The sequence below is a fragment of the Lycorma delicatula genome, chromosome 10 (assembly GCF_047948215.1).
Source record: "Lycorma delicatula isolate Av1 chromosome 10, ASM4794821v1, whole genome shotgun sequence".
Classification (NCBI taxonomy): domain Eukaryota; kingdom Metazoa; phylum Arthropoda; class Insecta; order Hemiptera; family Fulgoridae; genus Lycorma; species Lycorma delicatula.
Genome location: NC_134464.1, coordinates 54,491,822 through 54,513,038, shown reverse-complemented (window position 1 = coordinate 54,513,038; position 21,217 = coordinate 54,491,822). Strand labels below are relative to the sequence as shown.

Sequence of the window (21,217 nt, the reverse complement as noted above, 5' to 3'; positions counted from 1 at the left end):
TGTAGTATCTAGTAACTGAAAACTTTTTCCTTAAGGAATTCCAAGTAAATGTCAGAATTTAGATGTTTTGGGTGAATGAATAATCCAGTTAGCTGGTTCATATGTAATTAGTTGTAATATTGCAAATGAAGAGGAGATGAAGATTTCTTGGTTGAAGATTTTGTTCTTGTTTATGCTAAGGATATACCTTGTTATGAAGTATCCTCCACACCATAGTCTGGTAATCTCCGAACTCCTAGGAAAGGTGTCATGTTCTAACACCTTGACTGTGTGTTGAGTAGCCTTGATAATGGTTTCATCATGTTGGCATGGTCATCATGATGGGCAGAATGTCACAATAAGTATTAATACTGGAAAGTACCTATTTCTTATTATTATGTGTGTACCAATTTCTCGTAGTGTATGGAATGTTCCACTAAGTGTTTTAGGGTTTGGAACTCTGCACTTAGGAAAAGTCTTTAATATTCTGCAGCGGCCACAGTTGCATTTTCATTACATGCTCCCAAGATAAATACCATGTCGGCATATTCGTCAGTCAAAAATAATAGAGTCATTGCTAAAGAATGGCACCAATTAAAAAAAATACACAATTAAACTACACTGTACTGGCAAACAATTCATAGCAATAATGCTTAATATTCAATGCAGTGATGACATAACATGAAATGTATTTTGCTCAGCTGATTTCTGTTAGCAACATATGAAATCATAATTTCCCAAATTTTCAATTTGACAGTAAATTCAAGAAAGATACGTTAACGTTATTGTCTGAATAACAGACAATAAAGTGCTGAATAAGTGCTGGGTTTTTTGTTTTATCAATTTTTTAATTTCATTTTTATCTTTAATACAATGTTATTTTTTGTATCATTGCACTTTGTAAGAAACCAAATTGCTTTGTACATGTATTATCTTAGCTTTCATGCAGTATTTGTAAATAATAATAATAAAATCTAATTTCATGAATTTGTATTTGTTTTTTTTTTATTTGGCTCTTTTACATAATTTTTCTTAGAATTAAATTCTTAACAAATTCTGATAATAAATTTTATCCATTTATATTCATTTAACAAATTTTTTGGGTTACATTTGTAAAAAATATATTTTTAGACAGCAAATCATCTGTTTTATATGTGATATTATGAAAACTTCAGGAGATATGGTTATGTAACCTGTTTTATTCAATTTGTTAGGCCAAAAAGCATAAGAAACCATCAAGTTTACCCCTTAATTTTGGTTCTTAAAATTTCAGTATGGTATTATTTCACTCTGCCCAGGAATTAGTGCGAAATCTTTTATTAGTCGCAACTTGCTAATGGAGCATTTACAGACCCATGTTTATATGAACCTTTTTTATTATTTTCATAGTAGAAAGAGCTCAGAAAGCACCGGTAACACTACATGAATCATCCTACATAAACACAGATAGAATGGTTATCACCATTGTACTGCTACAACGGAAGACATGCTGGAATTTACTAACATGCTTAAACATACATGTTAAATTATTTTTCCTATTGACATGCTCTTTGTAAGTTTAATCATTTAAGAAGCTTTTTATGTCTTTTATCCTATGGCATTTAAAGAGAGTTCCATGTTTTAATTCTTAACAAAAAATACGTCATTGTGTAAGATTCATCAACAAATTTTTAAGGAAGTAAATGGTGATGTTATGGCTGAATCAACAGTATGACAATGATACAAAAAAATAAAGTGCGAGGAGCAATGGCAGGCATGTTGAGAATTAACTGGACATTATTCAAGAACCTATTAAACTTAATGATGAGTCCCCTAATGTTGGATAGCTGTTAGGTACGGTACTGTGAAGTAGAATAAAAATTATCAGTTATTTCCGTATTGTAAAAAAGGATATAAAACATTCCATGGTATCCTCGAATTTAAGAACATTTGTTTGTGTTGATAGAATTTAATCTCAATAAAATTTAACATTTTATTTCAGGAACAAATGAGACACCAACTTTGCAAACAATTGATAGCTATATGTCTAAATTGCACACACTTTTAATGGACTCGTCAAACCATCAACTCGCCACCACAGTAAGAGATATTGTGGTCAACAGATTAGACATTCAAACCTCATGACATCAGCGGCATCATTGATTAATAAAGAAAAAATAATTATTAAACAAAGAGTGACAAAATGGAGTGAATCTTTTTTATATTTATTTACAAGTTGATAGAGTTTTGTTAATTTTTGTTATTATTGAATATGCAGTTTTCCTTTTTTCTATAGTAGATGTTACTATTTCATCAATTTACAACTTTTACTAATGTAATTTTAATTTTTGCAAAGATTTATAAGAACAGTTTCAATAGTTATTGCCCAGTTATTTTATTGCCCAGTATAATTATTTTATTAATTTAATTTTAGTATATTTATACTTTTTAACTTTACTTATACTTTTTCAATATAGTTAAAATTTTGTTTTAGAAACAAGAAAATTTATTTTTATTATTAAATTACAGAAACTTCCAGGTAAGCCATACTCTCTCCTGTCTGTAATTTTTTTCAACTAATTCCTTGTTTTGTAATTAGAAACTAAAAGAAATAATACTGTTTACATTTCCTTTCTAAGCTATTTTAAATGTTCGGTGATTTAATCACTTCATTTTTTCTTGATATGTATAAACATTTTTGTTACAGTTGTTTAGTTAATTGATATAATCTCTGAAAATATATTATTTATAATGTTTATTTTAGATTAGTTTTGTATATAATAAAAATATAGTGATACATTATCAATTTAGAAAGTATTTTCAATGTACATCATAAATCTTATTTTATTTTGTATGGTGTATTATAAAGTTAGTACTTATTTGTTATCATGATTATAACATATTCATAACAGTTGTTCCTAATAACAAACATAATATGTGTTTTATTTATTATTGATGCTGCGTGTGTTAATATAATGTCCATTGAATGGAAGCAATGTATATAAGGCACTTTTTCGTGATAGAAAGGGGTAAATTAACTTGTTACTTCATATCATTTATTCCCAGTCTTTTTTATGGAATATTGTAAAACACCGTAGGTAGACAATGCACCATACAGATCTTTCTCTGAAAGTAATGATATTCTCAATACAGTTAATTCCTTTGATTAACAGGATTAAAAGTTTCATTCTTAGTATACTGGGCATAAACGGTTAGAATATGCTAACTATGAGTATGTAGATTTTCAGTTCTGAACTGTTAAACCAGATTTCTGGTTTACATTGGGTCGCCTACAACCATTGTATTAGGTCAGTAATGGAAAAAAATTCCAGTTTAAGAACATTCTAACCGAAAAATGTAATTAAGAACTCCAAACTCTATCAGCAATGACACGCACTCGCACACTCTCAACTAGAGCCGAGCACAATTCAGAGAGTAAGCATGAGTAATACGATCAACACTCCAAGCACGTCTGTCATCACTACATGTGGAGCTAACATTCAAAAAGTGTTTTGTCACACATAAATCATAGCAATAAAAAACATATTATTTGCAAATGCATTAAGCTAGAAACCTAATTTTTATTTAACTTATATTTCATGTATTAAGAATAATATTGAGACATGGAAATGTAAGTAAAGATTATGAAAAAAATGTAGAGTTAGGACAAAACATGTTTAGCATGAGATTTTTTGACATATTTCAATGGAATTAACTCAGTCAAAACCTTCTTTTTTTAACATTAATTTATTCTGTGATTACATAACAGATTATTAAGTGTCTTTATATAAAAAATTATATTAAGTATCTTTATATAAAAAATTATATATATATTTTTTAAAATTTAATATTAATAAAAAATATACATTGAAAAATATTAGATATGCTTATATCTAGTTCACAACATTCATTTTTTAAGAAATGTCATAGATCTACAACTACATCCAGAAGAAACCTCTGCTGTTGGTAAATAAAAATTAATTGTTTATGCCATTTTAGGTGTTTATCACATTCAGTCCAATTTTCACCAAACATTTTTGTAAGAAGTTTGTCAATATCTGATTTTTTCTCTTGAGAAATAGGATGACTGAGTGCTAACTTCTTCAGATTAATATTGTGTACATAATTTTTCCTCTTTTTCTCACTGATAAAATTTTTCATTATGGTCCTCAAATCTATAATGGTAGAGGCCCTTCACTAAAACCTTCTTGCCATGGATTTTTTGTCTTGAGCAACTTTGTTTACTAATCGTTTAACATCACTGATGTTAATATTTTTGTAATGTTCATCCAACTTTTTTGTATTTAATAAGTCCGAGTCTTTACCAACTACTTTAACATGACCAATGGTTTTGTAAGACTCAACATAAGCTTTCTTAGTTAAAAAGTGCGATTTTTCTAAAAAATTTATTTTCTCCTAAAGCTCTAGTCAGCTGGTAGTAGCTGCGCTCACGTACAGGAAAGAATAACTTGATTTTCTTGATGGGTATATTAGCTCTTTGAAGAAAATGTATCGATGCTGTCAGAAGCACTACATATTTTTATTCTGGGCAGTACATTCATCACCAAAAAATAAACAGTGATTTTCTCATCAAAATTACATGTTGATAAATGGCTTAGTAAAACAGATGAAACTTCCTCTCTTCCTTTCCTAGCCTGATCCTCTGTCCTTACATAAAAATAAGGATTTTTTTGTTTTTAAATCTGTAACACAAAGGCTGTAAAATCCAATTTACTACAAATTATAAGCTTCCTGTATTGAAGTTTTTGATAGTAGCTGAATCTGTTGTAAATCAAACCATAGATTGACACAATCTGTGGATGCTTCTTCCTTAATATATTCATAAAAGGCATAAGCTCATTGGGAATTTATCAGTTTCTCAACTAAAAAATTCATCTTTTCTACAGATTTTGCCGATGCATTTTTAATTTTTTCTTTACAAAGGCAGAAGGTGCTTTATGTATCAGATGCAGGAAATCTAAATCCTAAGTTAAAATCTTTAACAAATATATATGTAAACATTAATTGCTTGACTCTGAATTCGTGGGGATACTGGTCATTGTATGTTTTATGTAACTTACTAATACTTATCTTACTACTTAAATAAATAATCTTCGATTTTTTTCTAGTATAGTATAAGGGGAACTCAGTTCCCCTTAAATTTCCTATAAATTCGCTCATCTTTTGTTTATTTATAATATTCTTTTTGCTTTTTCAGTCCCCCCATCATTCCTCGATTGCCTGGTCATTATGTTTACTTTTAGTTGTGTTCATTAGCAGAGTACAACCAAAGCCTATTATTTGAAGAAAAAACTTTTTAAAAACAGTGATTCTATCATTATTCATCGATATTAGTAAGTAGGTTTATGATATAATCATGTTCACAACCTGCTTAAATTTTTTTTTAAGCATTTGGTCTAGGCCTACATTGTTGTAGGGCCGTAATCTACCAGGGAACTAATAATGTTGTCTTGTCTTTAAAAAAAAATAATTTGGAAACTGATATAAAAGTAGGTGAATTATAGAATGTATTTTTTATGCTGAATATTAAAATGAAATCAGTTTTTCTTCTTCACCCTCAGATTTTTAGTTATGGCCCTTTAAAATATTGAGAAATTTCTTAAATAATAGAACACAAAAATAATAATAATTACAATTAAAATTCCTACCTTTATTTTGCAAGCATTTACATTTATCTTAATTTCTTTTTTCTTATTTTCCTTTTACGTTTTTAAGTTTTCTCTTTTTATCATCCAGCGGTAGTAATCACTCATCATATATTCTTCCCACCTGCCTTGATAACATTGTTCCATGTGCAATATATCATCATAGAATCTTTCTCCTTGATCATCACTGATATCACCCAAGTTTAAAGGGAAAAAGTCCAAATGAGAATGTAAAAAATTTATTTTCATTGACATTCTGCAGCCTAAATTTTTTTAGTTCACCAAGAGTTCATTTATAAGCTGGTATAGTTTTCAGCTTTTTTGTTTCCAAGAAAACCTGTAATGACATCTTAGAATGACTTCCATGATACTAGTTCTTTAGGACTCAGTTTGCTGTCAGATATATTTTCATGAATTAATTTTTTTTGTTTATGGCCGAATGGAAATTCCCTTCTTTTAATTTGGCTTCAGTTAATTGTGAAAAAACCTCAGCTTAATATTTAAAGCCGTCTGGGGACTAAGAAGAAGCCCTATCGCTTTCAGGTCAGCGAAGATTCACCATGAGTATTCATCATACTTATAGCTTTTAAAATTTTTGACATACTTTCATATGTTTCTTTCATTCCTACAGCGTGAGCTACCAGGGTAGAAGAAAACTTATTCAAGTTATGCAACAATACTGCCTTTAAGCTTATTTTTGATGAGTATAAATAAATAATGATCATGAATAACATATTCAATGACCAGTTCAGACATTAGCCACCTAACATCATGGCAGGAACAAATTAAACCATTTCTTCTAAAGCATTTCAGTAAATTTTCTATATACTGAAACTTTAGTATCCTTGTTTAATAAATTCCATTCTTTCCAAGTCATGAATTAGGTCGCTCAGTTCTGCTTATTGATGAGGTGAGGTTCAGTATTTGATTCTTCTGGAATGTAACTAATGAGGATTCATCGAATCCTCAAGCCTTCTGGGGAATCAGAGATTTCTTTCCAAGAAGTTAGAGCAATCAGAATCGGTAAATCAACCCCATGAACTACTTGTGTAGCTGAATGAACATTTGGATATGCAATACTGCTTTTATTGTTTAAAATGAAACCAGTAACATTTGTTAAGCAAAAATACCAGTCATCATAATGGTTAGAATAGACTCTTACCAAATATAGGTACGTCAAAAGGCAAATGCTCCTTTTTTTCCTTTTAACCATGGTTAGTTTAATGTAGCATTTTGTATTGGTCTCCCAAGGGACAGTCAAAATAATTTTTGTAAACATTTTTCACCAGATTCAATACTAGACTAGTTTTTGTTGACTTATCGTGGTGAATTCTCTGTAACAAAAAATATTTGGAGAATTTTTACAAGCTTGATTTTTATTCGTTGTAAAATTCAAAATGTTTTAATGACTGAAAGTAAACTGAAATATCAAGTTTTAATTTATAAATATTTAATTACGTAAAATACTTCATAAAATTCTTTCACCATGGAGTGCAATAAAACACAGCATAAAACATACTACACACAACTTAACAAATCTTGATGTTCAACAAAATAATACCAAAAGTTGTTCTATCATAAAAATCTTTCGCTAAATTTATGGCATCACTTATGAAACAATCTTCATAATATGTGAATGATAAGACCACTACCACAACTAAAGATCACAGCAAGTCATATCAAGAGCTGAACTCATACTGAAGAAAATTGCATCACATTGAATTACTTGACTCGCTAACGTGTCTATAAATATCTGACTTGACATGAAATGACACTGTTAAGTATCAAATATAGTTCTACAGTATGCATCACAATATAAATCAGATGTGAATAAACAAACATACAGATATATTAACTTATTTATATTGTTTGTTTCATGAATGATGGAACAAACAATTTAAGGGGTTGTAACTAAAGGTCGATACTTGATGGGTTGTTTCAGAATATATATTCAGATTCAGCGTATAAAATATTATATAGAACACATACTCCCTTTTTAGTTCCAAATTTTATGTTGACCAGTGTAATCGATTACCTCACAGCACGTTGAAAACAATAGTACAACATAACCTCACACACTGTTTACTATACTAGCATAGCCACCAACTGCATGTGCGTGATTTCCTGTCTGATCACTGTCTATCGGCTAGATAGACAAAACACTTTTAGAACCGAAATAGGTAGTTGACAAAACATCTTCTGATTGAAAATATGACTAAGTTTGTTTAAAAATGGGAAAAAACTAATCTTGAAAAGGAAAGATAGAATACATATCATTTATATTATATAAGAGAATTCAGTGGTACCAACAACTCAGTATTTCATTTTTTTGTGTCAAAACACTTTTTTATTATTAAATCCTCGTATAAACTTTTCTTTTGTAATTATTAAACTCTTGTACTCACCTCTCAATTGTTTCTATATGAGAAGTAGTTGCTATGTTATTATATGTTGTGAGGCATCACAAAACTCATGCACGCATTCCCTCTGAATGTTAACAGTATTCTTAATAAGCACCAGTCTTTATATTGGAATTTCCTTCAGAGAAGAAAGTTGTATCAACTTTCTATAATGATTAAGGTAGATTATCACCCCATTTTTACCACTCGGCCATTATTTCTGCAAAAATATTTCATATGAGATAATAATCGAACATAAAAACCTTAGTGGGTCAAAAATTGAAAAAAATTTTCTGCTGCCAGCAGAAATTTGGTATTCATCTTCAGGTAATTGCTGTAGTCATCTAGTTGTATAAATGCGGCCGATGCAATTCCATATATTACGGTTATAAGTTCATAATATTACAAAACTATTGGGTGTAACCTGAATCTAACCATTATTGACGACTAGATGTCTTGCTGAACTGATCATTAAAGTATCATTCAGTGAATTATTTGAAGTAGTCTTTGTAGATCCTTCGAAAACTATGCTTTAAGTTTGTTAGTACTATTACTTTCTCTTATTACAGTATGGTATGGAAAAAAATACTGTTCCCTTGTTTTATATGACCAACTGTCTTGTATTCTTAAATAAATTTTGAATGTTCTGATGAAATCTCTCTAAATCGTATAGCAGCTTAACTAAATGAATCTTCTTGCTCTAATTGTTTAGATTTGAATGTAAGCCTGACTACAAATAATCTTGTCATTTCTAAATTTAGTCTTCAGAGTATGTTTTCCTCAGTCCTTTTGTCACTGGAACTGTATATTTATTATAATTCCTAAAATTTGGTTAATTTTTGTTGAAAAATCATCTGCAAGTAAAACACAATTCAGCATAAAACTCAGCTGCATCCATTGATTTGATTTTTTCTGATAATATCCAGTCTGATTCTCTCTCAAAAAGCTAAGGATAATTTCTTGGCTTTGTTTTTTAAACAAAAATAGCATTGAATAAATAATGAATAACTAATGAATAAAATAAGAACATAGTATTTTACAGACTAATTAACTAGATTAAACACAGTTAGAAGTGATAAAGAATAACTATTAGAAATATTAAATAAATGATGGGAATAAATAGTAAATATGAGCTTTCTGTCAGTTCCTTTTTGCTTTTGGCATCAAAACTACTGTTGAGATTGCACAATCTGTTGCTGTATTTGAGCAAATATTGTATGTAGAATGCCACTTAGGCCATTTCCATATGGAGTCTACTTAAAGTACATAATCATAAATTTGTCATCTTCAGTGTCTAATGCAATAGGCTTTCTTCTAGTCCACAATTTTTTTTTGTACAACCAATTTTTGCAGCAAATAAATTACTTCTCTCTTATTACATCAGCTATTTCAGCCCACACTTTGTTGGTTGTATCCTTCCTTCAATAATATGATGAAATGTTTTTATATAAGGCTACAGCATTGAATAATCATCACAAATTACAACCTGCATGCACCAGCCATAATGTCAGGTATGCCACTAGATGCTGTAGATTTTTTCAGAGCAGCTTTGGGCGTAGTGTTGGTTTTTTCAATCCTGTTTATGCTGTTTTTAATACTATTATATACTGTTATTATACTATTAACCTTTTATGTTAAGTTTTTAATCTTATTTTTAAACACCATTATGGCTGAAATTAGTATTTTTGAGTAAACAATAACCTTGTTTGTATAGTCATATTATTGATGAAATAAGTCTGACAAGTAATTTATTTGACAAATGTTACCTAGTTGAGATTGTAAATTATTTGCTGCAAAATTGATTAGTCAATTATGACATATATGGTTTTTAGCTTAATATTGCTTCTAGCCTAATAATTGACACGTTCGTCTTTTTAATATTCTTTTAAGTGATTCAAAATTTTCACCCAATTTGGTAAATAAAATTTTTTGTATAATCCTTTGGCACTTAGATTTTTCTCATATAATCTTTATGGCCTTGGTTAATGACTGTTGTTGACAATGAATGAATGAATGCCATTTGGCCACCACATCATTATTCATTATTTAGTTCATGCATTAACAGTGAATGTTGTAGATTATTTTGTTGCAGTTTGACTATTACATCCTGCGCTATATCAGCCAACTGTTGCAAGGACATCACGAGTCTTGTCTAGATTGTTCTGCCTTCTGGTTGGTTGTGATAAGGTGCAGTCCAAATCCAATTGGGAATCGGCTAGTCACCATTGACTTGTAGTTAAATCATCTCTCATTTATCGCAATCAAATATAGTCCAGTCTTTCATTAACTCCCATGTGTAAATTTAACAGCTTTTGTTTTTCTAGAACTTGATATTAATCCATAATAATATGGTTCAGAAATGAACATTGTATTTCGTTCCCAGCTAGGTGATATTTCAAGGAGGTCAATTGACTGACGTCCTTTAATGAGTCCCAAATTGCTTCCAGTCTTTAGCATCACTTATTATTGTCTGTCAGGGATTTTTAAGCATAAATATTCAGCAATATCATGAGCTTTAAAACAAAATCATCTATTGAAATTTATTTTTATGTAGGGATGATTCCAAAATCATATTTTTCTTTATCGGTGATAATAATAATAATACAAAAAAGTCTTCATTGTCACTAGTCAGTTGAACGACTAATATCTAACAATTGACTATCAACTGATTGCTGATTATTCAGCAGATCATATGCTTTCATGCCACTTCAAATACTCCTGCAGTATACTCCATGTGAAGATGTAGAAAGTGCCATGAAACCTCACTGCATAAAGAATGTAATATAAATTTGATGATATGCCTTGATTAGAGCTATGTGAAAAGCAGTCTGTCTTAATTAAAATTAATTAATCAAATTATTACAGAAAATTAAATTCAACTGAGCACTAAAAAATATCCATTTCAGAGATGACCGATGACTACGGCATGGTACTTATTAATAATGAAGGAGAAATATATGAAATTAACTTACTCATGTAGTTAATGAATGAACTTTTAAATACGGAAAAGAGTGATGACAGAATGCTTGGTGTATTGACTGTACTGTTTGGCTGTAGTAAAGTGCACATGTAAACCACACTATCGAGAGAATGGGGAATTCTCTGAATAAAGTCATTATAATACTTTTTTCTGTTTAAAAAGTTTTGTTTTAAGAACATAAAATATTTTCATCCCAAAAATATTCTGTAAAAATAATATTTTATTATACAGTGTATGATTTTGAATATTAAATTGAGTAATATTAGGCCAATAAAATTAAAAAACTTACCATCTGTCACTAAAGTACTTTATTTTCACTTTTAATATGAAATACTTAAAATATAATTCAATGATAATTAATTTGAATCCTTTTGTTATACATTTTTTATTAATAAATTTAAAAATGTGTGTACTTAAATCAACTAAATTATCTTTTGTTTAAGGACTCCCAATTTTTTACCAAAAATAATTTTGAAAATGTTATAAATGAAAAAGGTTTGAGTGATAAATTCATAGAATTTTCAAGGTTGCTGAATCAGTTTTAACATTAGAATTTCTGAATTTAAGATTCTTGATCAGAAGTGTTTGATTAATTTTGTAAAACAAAAATTTTTGTTTGTTTTACAACCAGTGGAGAGAGTAATTAAATTAGCCATTTCTATAAAGACCTTTAGCTAATACAAACTATTCTGCAGTCTTTTTTTTAGTCATAAAATTAATAATTTTCATGACTAAAAAGAAAAAATATATTTGTCATGTTGACGTGAAATTTCACTTTTTTAATACGTTCTGCAACTTCATATACCATATAGGATAGCACAGTTAGTGCAAACAATTTTTTTTCTTGTCAGTGGTTTAACAAAAGATGTAAATGAAAATAGATTTGATAAATTTCAATTTAAAAAAATTTTTTAGACATTTTTTCCAGTTCTATAAAATGTGTTTAATTTTTTCAAGTGCAATGCTGATGTCGTATCCTGTTCTATTTTGGAAAATAATTTGTTTTATTTTCTTTTTAAATCTTTATCTTATAACAGATATTTCAGGAATACTTATGAATATAATTTATTGAAAATTACCTAAATTGCATCAATTTATTTCAGATAAATCCAAAGATTTATTCCTGACATGTACAACCATCAATATCTATAAGTAATGTTATAACATTACTTTTTAACATTTTTAAAACATTTCTGTTACATTTGTAACATTTTTTTAAATATTAGTGAACAGTTTTGCCAGTTGTGAAGGTAAACAGTTAAATGTATTTTTATTTTGACTATGCTGCTGTTATAACAGATGTGTAAAGTGTGTGTGTACAATAGTAAATGCCCTTGAACTACTTGTTTCAAATCTCAAATTCTGAGTACAGTTAGAAAATTATTACATTATGTTTTTTCTTAAATCTCTCCATTTCATATGGTGAGGTTTATGTAAAAAAAAAATAAATAAATAAAATAGTAGTTTAGTTAGCTAATAATTAAACTTTTTGAATTGTGTTTTCTCTAACATTTTCGGAATGTAACCTGAAATTGTTATTGACTAGTATTTTTTTTTTTTTTTTTTTTAGCGAAAAACAGTTTTAATGGTACTGTTGGTGTTTTGTAATTATTGCATTAAATGATGTATTTATTTGATATTATTTTTTAACTTTTAGAATCTGTAGAGTGGTATTTTATTTTGGTTAAAAATAAATTTGTTATATATAAAATTTATTAAAAATAATCAGTGAGGTAAAAATTATAAATTCTTATTTTCATTATTAAACTCTTTTGTTATAAGTATATGTACAGGTTATTCAAAAAGGAGGAGCAGATTTTAAATAATTATTTTTAATGAATGACAGTAGACACATATGATACTTGCTGAATAGAGGAAAGTTCAAAGTTTTAAGTATTAGTTCCATTCAATGCCTGCATTGGCGCTGTGGTTTGCTTACGAGAAAATGGTGACGCTATAGGAAAAGTCATTTTGTGTGCTGCATTATGCAAAGAGTGAATCCATTGTTTCAGTGCACTTTGCATTTCATTGTAATTCACAAAGAACCGCTTCATCATAAAAATGGTTGCATATACAAAGGGAAAAGCACTCACTGGTCGTTCTCTCACATCAGATGAAAATGTTGAGCATATCCGAACTGCTTTCGAACATACTCCTAGGAAATCTACAAGCATAGGATGCAGATTACTTGGAATTCTGCAACCAACAGTTTTGCATGTACTTAAGAAGACTTCTTAGCACACGTCATACTAATATTATTGAACTAATAAGTTGCAGTTTGCCAGCATTGCATCCTGGCGATCATGAAAAAGGACACAATTGATGCAATTTCAAGATGATGGATTGGAAGAAAAAAGTAGGCAACATGATCTTGTTCATCATAAGTGGCTTCCAAGGTCACCAGATCTTAACCCTTGCAATTTTTATCTGTGAGGGTACATAAAAGACAGCATGTACATAACATCTATGCCTGCTAATCTTCAAGATCTGTAATTGTTAGAGCAGTGAATTTAATAACCAGTGACCAGTTAATTCATGTGTGGCAAGAAATAGACTACCTATTTAATGTTTGTCGCATAATAAATTGTGCTCGTGTTAAATGCATAAAATAAAATTTTGAACTTTCCTTTATTCAGTGATTTATCATATATGTCTATTTAATGTCATTCATTAGAAATAGATATTTTAAATATGCTCCTTCATTTTGAATAACCCAATTTTACAATTTTTTTTTAGTTTTACAAGATAGATATATTTTTAAAATAAAATATTTTATCTGAAAATTTATTCTTTGTGAAGGTTAAATATTTTATTAATATAAACGTATATAATTTATATTTATTTTTAAGTAGCTTCAACTTATAGATGATAATCATTAGATACTAAAGAATACAAACTCCATACAGTGAAACAACAATCGGTATTCTTTATAACTTTAGTTAGCTGTAGAAACTGATTATTAAATGTGACATTGGCATTTTGTAAATAACGTGACATTCCTGGTGTTGTAACCAATTGGTAAAGAATATTTAAACCAATAAAGGGATATTTGATTGGTCTATATGATACTTATTATACCATATTGTCTCTAAATATATATATTAGCCTTAAGTTTGTACTTTATCATGTAACAAACTAGTTAATAAGTAAATGATCAACAGTAAATAAACACAGTTTATAGTGGAGTTTCATTAAAATATTAATTGTTTTTCAACCGTGATATAATTATCTTTCTCAGATGTATATCTTCAATAAATATTCATTTCTGAAGCAGGTTAGCATGGGTTATATAGGCATAACATCGGTTATGCTTATATACACCCTCATCCTTAATTCATGGATGAACTAGTTAACATTCCTTGCTTCTTGGGTTTGAGTTCTAATAAAAGAAAAAGCAAAAGTTTTCATGGAATAATAAATAGAATTATTAACTTTGAACTCAAATAGTTTGAGAAAACAAAATTTTTTATTACATTATCAAGTTAACGTAAATACTAAAACTGTAATTCATGAGAATAGGACTTCCACACACAATCATTTCATACAATCCATTTATACAACTTTCTCAGACCATTTATAAATGCTAATGCATGTGGTTATGAAGTCAGTTATTCAACAGATTAATAAAACTATACCTTACCAAAATTTATTAATTTAATCATACATTACAACCAAATATATATTGATTAAACACAAAAAAATGCATGTATAGATAATTATAAAAATATTGTATACTTCCATACATACTAAGAGTATTAGTAAATATGGTTTTATTAACAATATTTTGATAGTGCTGTAATTAGTCATTAAGTTCAGGCAGACCAGGTAAAACAGTTATAAACAAATTAATACAAGCTTGTACAACACATGGACATACACAACTAATGTTATTTATGTAAACCATTTTTCAATATGCATAACCAGTGGCCTTTTTTATATTAATCTCAAACACCATTTTTAGTTTGTTGTCTTAATTCATTATAAATAATAATAATAAGGTCCAAATAAAGTTTGGTTGTTAATCAACATCCTTAGTCATTAATATAATAGTTTTTATCACATACATGTTTGGATGTTTGTGAACGTTTTGTTTAAAATGTTGGTTTCTTTTGGGTCATATTTATGAATTTTTATTTATATTGTGATTTTTCATAACTACATCGAGACAGGCATTTAAACAGTAGAAAAGATAAAATAAATTTGTGAGATATAACAGTATTATTACATGTGTTATTTACTGTTATTTTATGCAAACTATATTACAAATTACTATTATTAATTTTCTTTCTATAATCCTTGTGTGTCTCTGTCAAACATATTTGACAATATTGTTACTGATGTCAGTTTTTAATTTCAGGTTATAAATCTTTGGGACTACAATTAATTTTTTTTTTCTTACAGAAAATGAAAAAAAAAATTTACATGATTAATTAAATTTGTAACAATCCTATATCTTACTTTGCTTTTGTATGTAATGGAATGTATAAAAAAATGTTGCGGCAGGTAGGATTGCTTATTTAAAAAAAAGATTTACGAGGTTTATTTTTTTTTCAAGGTCCGATCGGTCATGAAATTAAAACCACAGTGAAAATAAAAAATTTTTTATTTGTAACAAGTACTTACATAGTTATGCTATTTCTCTACATAGTCACCACTCCGATTTAGACATTTATCATAGCGTGGTACCAATTTTCCAATACCCTTGTCATAGAACGCGAGCCGCCTGTGTTTCCGCATCCACTGTTTGGATTGTTCTTTTGTTTCTTCAGTTTCAAAATGGACCCATGTCTCGTTCCCTGTGACAATTTTGTTCAAAAAATTTCCTTCATAGTGGTAGTGCTGGAGAAACGTTAGGGAGGCACCCATTCTCATTGTTTTGTGATGGTCGGACAGCATCTTGGGAACCCATCTTGCACACAGTTTGTGGTACTGAAGTCTCTCACTCACAATGGTGTAGAGCTGACCTTGAAATTTTAGGAAACAAATCACTCAATACAGAAATTGTGAACCGACGATTTTCTCGAATTGCCTAATCTACAAGCTCAACAAGATCATCGGTTGACACTCGCTTCCTTCCCTGACTGCCTGCATCATGAACATCTGTACATACTGCTTTAAAGTTCCTGCACCATTGTCGCACTTTGCTGTCACTCATTGAAGTTTCATCGTACACATTACTTATTCATCGATGAATTTCAGCTGCATTACACCCCTCAGCCTGAAGAAATCGAATTACTGTACACACTTCACATTTGGTGGGAGATGCTATTGTTGTAGACATGTTTACGTGCTAGCTGCATGTTCAGAACTAAACGAAGTGACGCAGCGTGATTGAAGGCCATGCTAGAGATGCTGCGCAAAAGTTCATCCGATTTTTGCGCGGATTTTTATTTCGCGACCGATCGGACCTTGAAAAAAATTACCCTCGTACATGAATTAGAATACAATCTATTCATTCTGGTATTAAATCAAATGGAGATCATCAAATAAAAGTAAAATAATAGGAGGGTCATTGAAATAAAAACCAAAAAATTCTGACAACTGGGTTTTAGGTCTCAATATGTTCCTGCATGAACAAAGGATGGTAAGTGCAGCATACTACTGCCAGTTGTTGGATGACGTCAGAGCTGTTTATCCCAACAAATGAAATTGCAACCAGTTTGCAAGTCCTTCTTCTCCACTAAAGCACATGGCCGCATACAGCAGCTCAGACTCGTAATAAGCCCGCTAAAATTAAATTGTCATCTCTTGAATACCCACTGTACAATACTTATTTATCACCATGTGATATCCAGATATTTGGTTTGTTGTAAGAACATTTAGGAGAAGACCGGAATCTTTCCTTTTCTGCCTTAGAAGGAAAGACGACACTGCAGTTGAGCATTATGCCCACAATTGGTTGTTGGGGCAACCATCTTGTTTTTTTGATGAGGGGATCAGGAAGCTACCTAACAAGTGGAGAAATTGTATTTCTGCTGAAGGAAACTGTAGAAAAAGAAAAAAATTTATTTGCAATTTTATCCTAATATCAATAAAACTATATAAAAAAATTTCAGTTTATATTTGAATAAGCCTCGTAATATCCAAATATCTGTTCTGTAATTACGTATAAAGAATATATATAAGGAGATTTCATATTGCACGGGAATCTCTTGGGAGATGATTCTATAGCCAAAAATAAAATGTTCATATAAACATAGGTCAGAAAATTGTTCATTATCGAGTTTTGGCTCATGAAAAATTTACCCTGCTTTTTGCTTCCTCTGTGAAATTAAATCTTACTAAAATTCTTGGGGTACAAATCGAAGGGTAAATTTGGCACTTCCTTATAATTTTTTATCTAATAAATTTAATAAAAATGGTCCCAGACTTCTATCTCACCGAGGTTTTAAGAAAAAAAACAAATAAAAATTTGAAGTTAATTAGTAAAGAACATAATTCTGAGAAAATTGATGTAAATAACATCTATTAAAATTAAACACAAATTTGAAAAATTCAACTATAATAAAAAAATAAAATGCGCAAACTGGATCTTGCAAAATTGTTACGATTTTAAATAGAGCAATTTACATATAAAGGCCAAAAATTATAAAAATAAATTTGAAAGACATCTGGATGAAATTCTGTCAATGGTTAATAATAAAGTATGAACATCATCCTGATTTCCTAAGTAATATTCTAATTACTAATGAATTCTGTTTTACAAGAAATTGCATTGTAAACTATCGAAACACTCACACTTTGGCAGAAGAAAGTACTCATAAGACTGCTGCAAGTCATTTCCAACATGTTTTCGTTTAATGTGTGGTGTGGTCTTGGTGGTAATCCCCATAGCCCCTTTTTTCTTACTGCCAAGGCTCAATGGAGAGTGATACTTGTATATTGTTTTTGTAAGTGAATCTGGTGGAGCTCGTGGAAGATATTCCAGTTGGAGAAGAGTGCAGATGTGGTTTTTCAATGATGGCACACCCGATCACAAACTCTCATGATGTGTTGAATCATTTAAATAATACATTTAGTAAGCAGCAGATTGGCCGAGATTGACAAGTAAAATTGCCACCTCCATCTCACACCAGCGGACCTTTTCCTTTGAGGTTGAATGAAGTCCTTAGTCCAGTGTTTCTCAACCAGTGGGGTGTGCCATTTCTAGGTTTTTTGCCTTAAATTTCTGCTGTACAATTCCAATTTTCTACAAAAAGCAGTAACTTTATCACTCTGTGTCTAACATATGTGTCATTGCTTGAAGTTGAAGATTCAAGGTATTTAATTTCTCAAATATGTTCACCATGTAGCTCAGTTCCATCACAAATAAACCATCTCACCTTCCGATTGGTATTTCTCTTGTAGAAAAATGGTGATTTCTTCTTTTAATTGATAAACACATTGCAAAAATTTCTCATGTGATAACCATCTTGACTCGTAATAAAATATTAACGCTGAATGTACTGCACCCATGTCTTTACAAAGTGCAGAAAAGATTCTTGATTTTAGAAGTCTTATTGTTATATAATTTACTATGGTTACAACTGTCGTTAGCACAATATTCAGACCAGGAATCATTTCTTTGGAAGCCGGATCTTCTCTGTGGATCATGCAATGTGTTCAAACACATTGTGGAAATTTTTGTTTCACAAGTGCTTATATACTTTGAAATTTTCCAGACATTGAATGAGCACCATCAGTGCATAGTCAGACGTAATTTTTCCACTCTATGTGTGCCTCATTTATAAAATCATTTAAGATAGCAAATAATGTAAGTCCTGTTGCTTTGAGTTCTATTGGTTTACAGAAAAGTAGTTTTACTGCTGATATACCATCAAAAAATCAAACGTAGACATTGGATTGAGCATCTTTATTGCTATTTGCCTCATCAAGTTGAATTGAAAACAATTTATTATGCAACTTCCCAAAAAGCTGATGCTGTACATGTTCAGCTATATCACCTATTCAACAAGCAATAGTATCATTTGATAGAGGTATGGACTGCAATTGTTTGGCAAAATTATCTCCAAACATAATTTCTATAATCCCAATTGCAACTGGCAAAATAAACTCTTCACCAATGGTGTGAGGCTTTTTATATCTGACTATTTTATATGAAACTTTGTTAGAGGCAAGTAAAGGTTTTCATTCACAAAGTTTTTTTAAAAATGATGTTTGCTTTTCATATGATTTTAATTTGAAGAATACTCAGGGTTTGTTAATGTACTCGCTATGGAGTGTTTCCAAATGTTCAAGTTTATTAGGTTTCATGCTGTCTGCTGCCAAAATGTTTGGCATCAAGAAATTATTCTTCAGAATATTTTCTTTATTTTATTTTTGGAACCACGCTCATCTTAGCACTTGCTGATGCTTCTTTATTGTCTAATGCTCATCTACTTAAAAATTTATCCATGATTCTGTATAAATATATTACCATGAATTGCAGTTAACATGCAAATTACAACATACACATTTACTATATTTTCGATAGCAATAAAAGAATTGACTCGGCTGAAATTGAACGAGATGCAGCATTTATATACATCTGCACAGACGGTCACGCAGACATTCCAGAATGTTCTAGACAAATCAGAACTTCTCACAAGCCGCGAGAAATTTCTATTTGGTGGATGTAAGAGCAACAGAGAGGCACTGATTCTGGTTTTGTCAATGCAGCAGTTTGGTGTTGCCAAATATCAATTTACTTATTTTTCATAATTTGTAAGGTTTGTAATTAAGATGATAGTGTAGCTTTAGCATCAAAATACATTATTGTATTGGAGTGGGCGCGATTAAAATTAGGTCGTAATACTGAAAGGTTAAGAAACACTGGCTAGCCTATTCTACTCATATTCGCACAGAAGAAGAACATCATGTAATATAAGCTGGTAGGAATAATAATGATGCTATTGCACATGCCCAGTTAGCATGGATTTGCCAAGGTGAAGAATGCATTGAACAGAATGGCAACCACATTGAGAAACAACTTTGAAGAAATTTTTTCAGCTTTATCAAGTAACCATTTGGTATTTAATAATGATTAGAAGAAAAAATAAAGTATGTGATTTTTTTTTATCTACTTTTTATTCATTACTTACTAATTTGTTTTCATTTACGTATGTTGTTCAAACACTGATGAAGTGTTCTATTTAAAATCACTTTTCCGATTCAGTTAGTGTGTTTTATTTTTTATTAAAGTTGAACTCAAATTTTAGTTTAATTTTAATAGACTTTATTTGCATCAATTTTCTAAGAATTAAATTCTCTACAAAGCTAACTCAAATGTTTATTGGTAAATTAACTAAATTATTTTATTTCAATTTCTCATATCAAAAACTATCAGGAAGCACCATTTGTATCCCAAGAATTTTAGGGAGTAGTAAGCAGGACTAAATGTTTCACGAACCATTTAATAACCACTGTTTATATGAAATTTTTTCTTATTTTTGGCTATAGAATCATTTCTCAAGAGATCTCCATGCAATTTGGAATGACTGTGTATTTAACAATGTGTGTATTGTTAGATTAGTTTATTTGCTATCTTACAAATCATAAACTATTTTTTTGTTGAAGGTGTATTGTTTTTCACATGTTTTTATATGTAATTCAGTTGTTGGTCTTCTTTTTTTAATAGATATATAACAGTAGTATTTAAATAAGATTGTTATAGTAATGAGTAAAAACTGTAAAATAAACTTTATCTAAATTTTCAGGTACAGTTTTTTTTTACCACATAATTCCTTCACAAGCATTGGAATAATATTAAAAATATACCTGAAGTAAAATCTAAATATACATCTGTATAATATGAAAAAACAATTTTGAACAGAGAACATTTCAAATGCAGACCAGAATTAACTTCTTAACAAACATAAGTTATAAAATTTAATTTTCAAAATTACATAGAATGGGAAAGGGGATGGGTGGGGTCAATTTCCCAATCAAAATTAAATGCATCGGAAAAGAACATAGACTCTTTAGAACAACTAGAACAGATTTAAAAATGGTAATAAACCACCAAAACATTTATATAATATATATCAGCAGATTCTAATAAATGTCTGCAGGCAATGATAAGAGCAATTTTGGATGTTAATGTCAATACCATGTGGTATGTTGAATGATAATAATTCAGTAAGTTATAATGAAATAATTTAAAAGAAAAGTTATTCCAGTTACATCCAATTTCTAAGCTAGTTTAATAGTTAGCTTAATATCCTGTTATTAATCTT

The 21,217-nt window shown here is 29.7% G+C and overlaps 1 protein-coding gene across 2 annotated transcripts in view; it reads left to right on the top strand.

Moving 5' to 3' along the window:
- The window catches only part of LOC142330815 (high mobility group protein 20A-like), a 43,944-nt gene extending 29,880 nt beyond the window's left edge, over nt 1–14,064 (top strand). For both annotated transcript variants that reach the window (XM_075376245.1, XM_075376246.1), the window contains exon 8: nt 1,961–14,064. In XM_075376245.1, the coding sequence (XP_075232360.1) occupies nt 1,961–2,103 (143 nt within the window). In that variant the 3' untranslated portion in view covers nt 2,104–14,064. The remainder of the gene's footprint in view (nt 1–1,960) is intronic.
- Nucleotides 14,065–21,217: the final 7,153 nt, after the last annotated feature.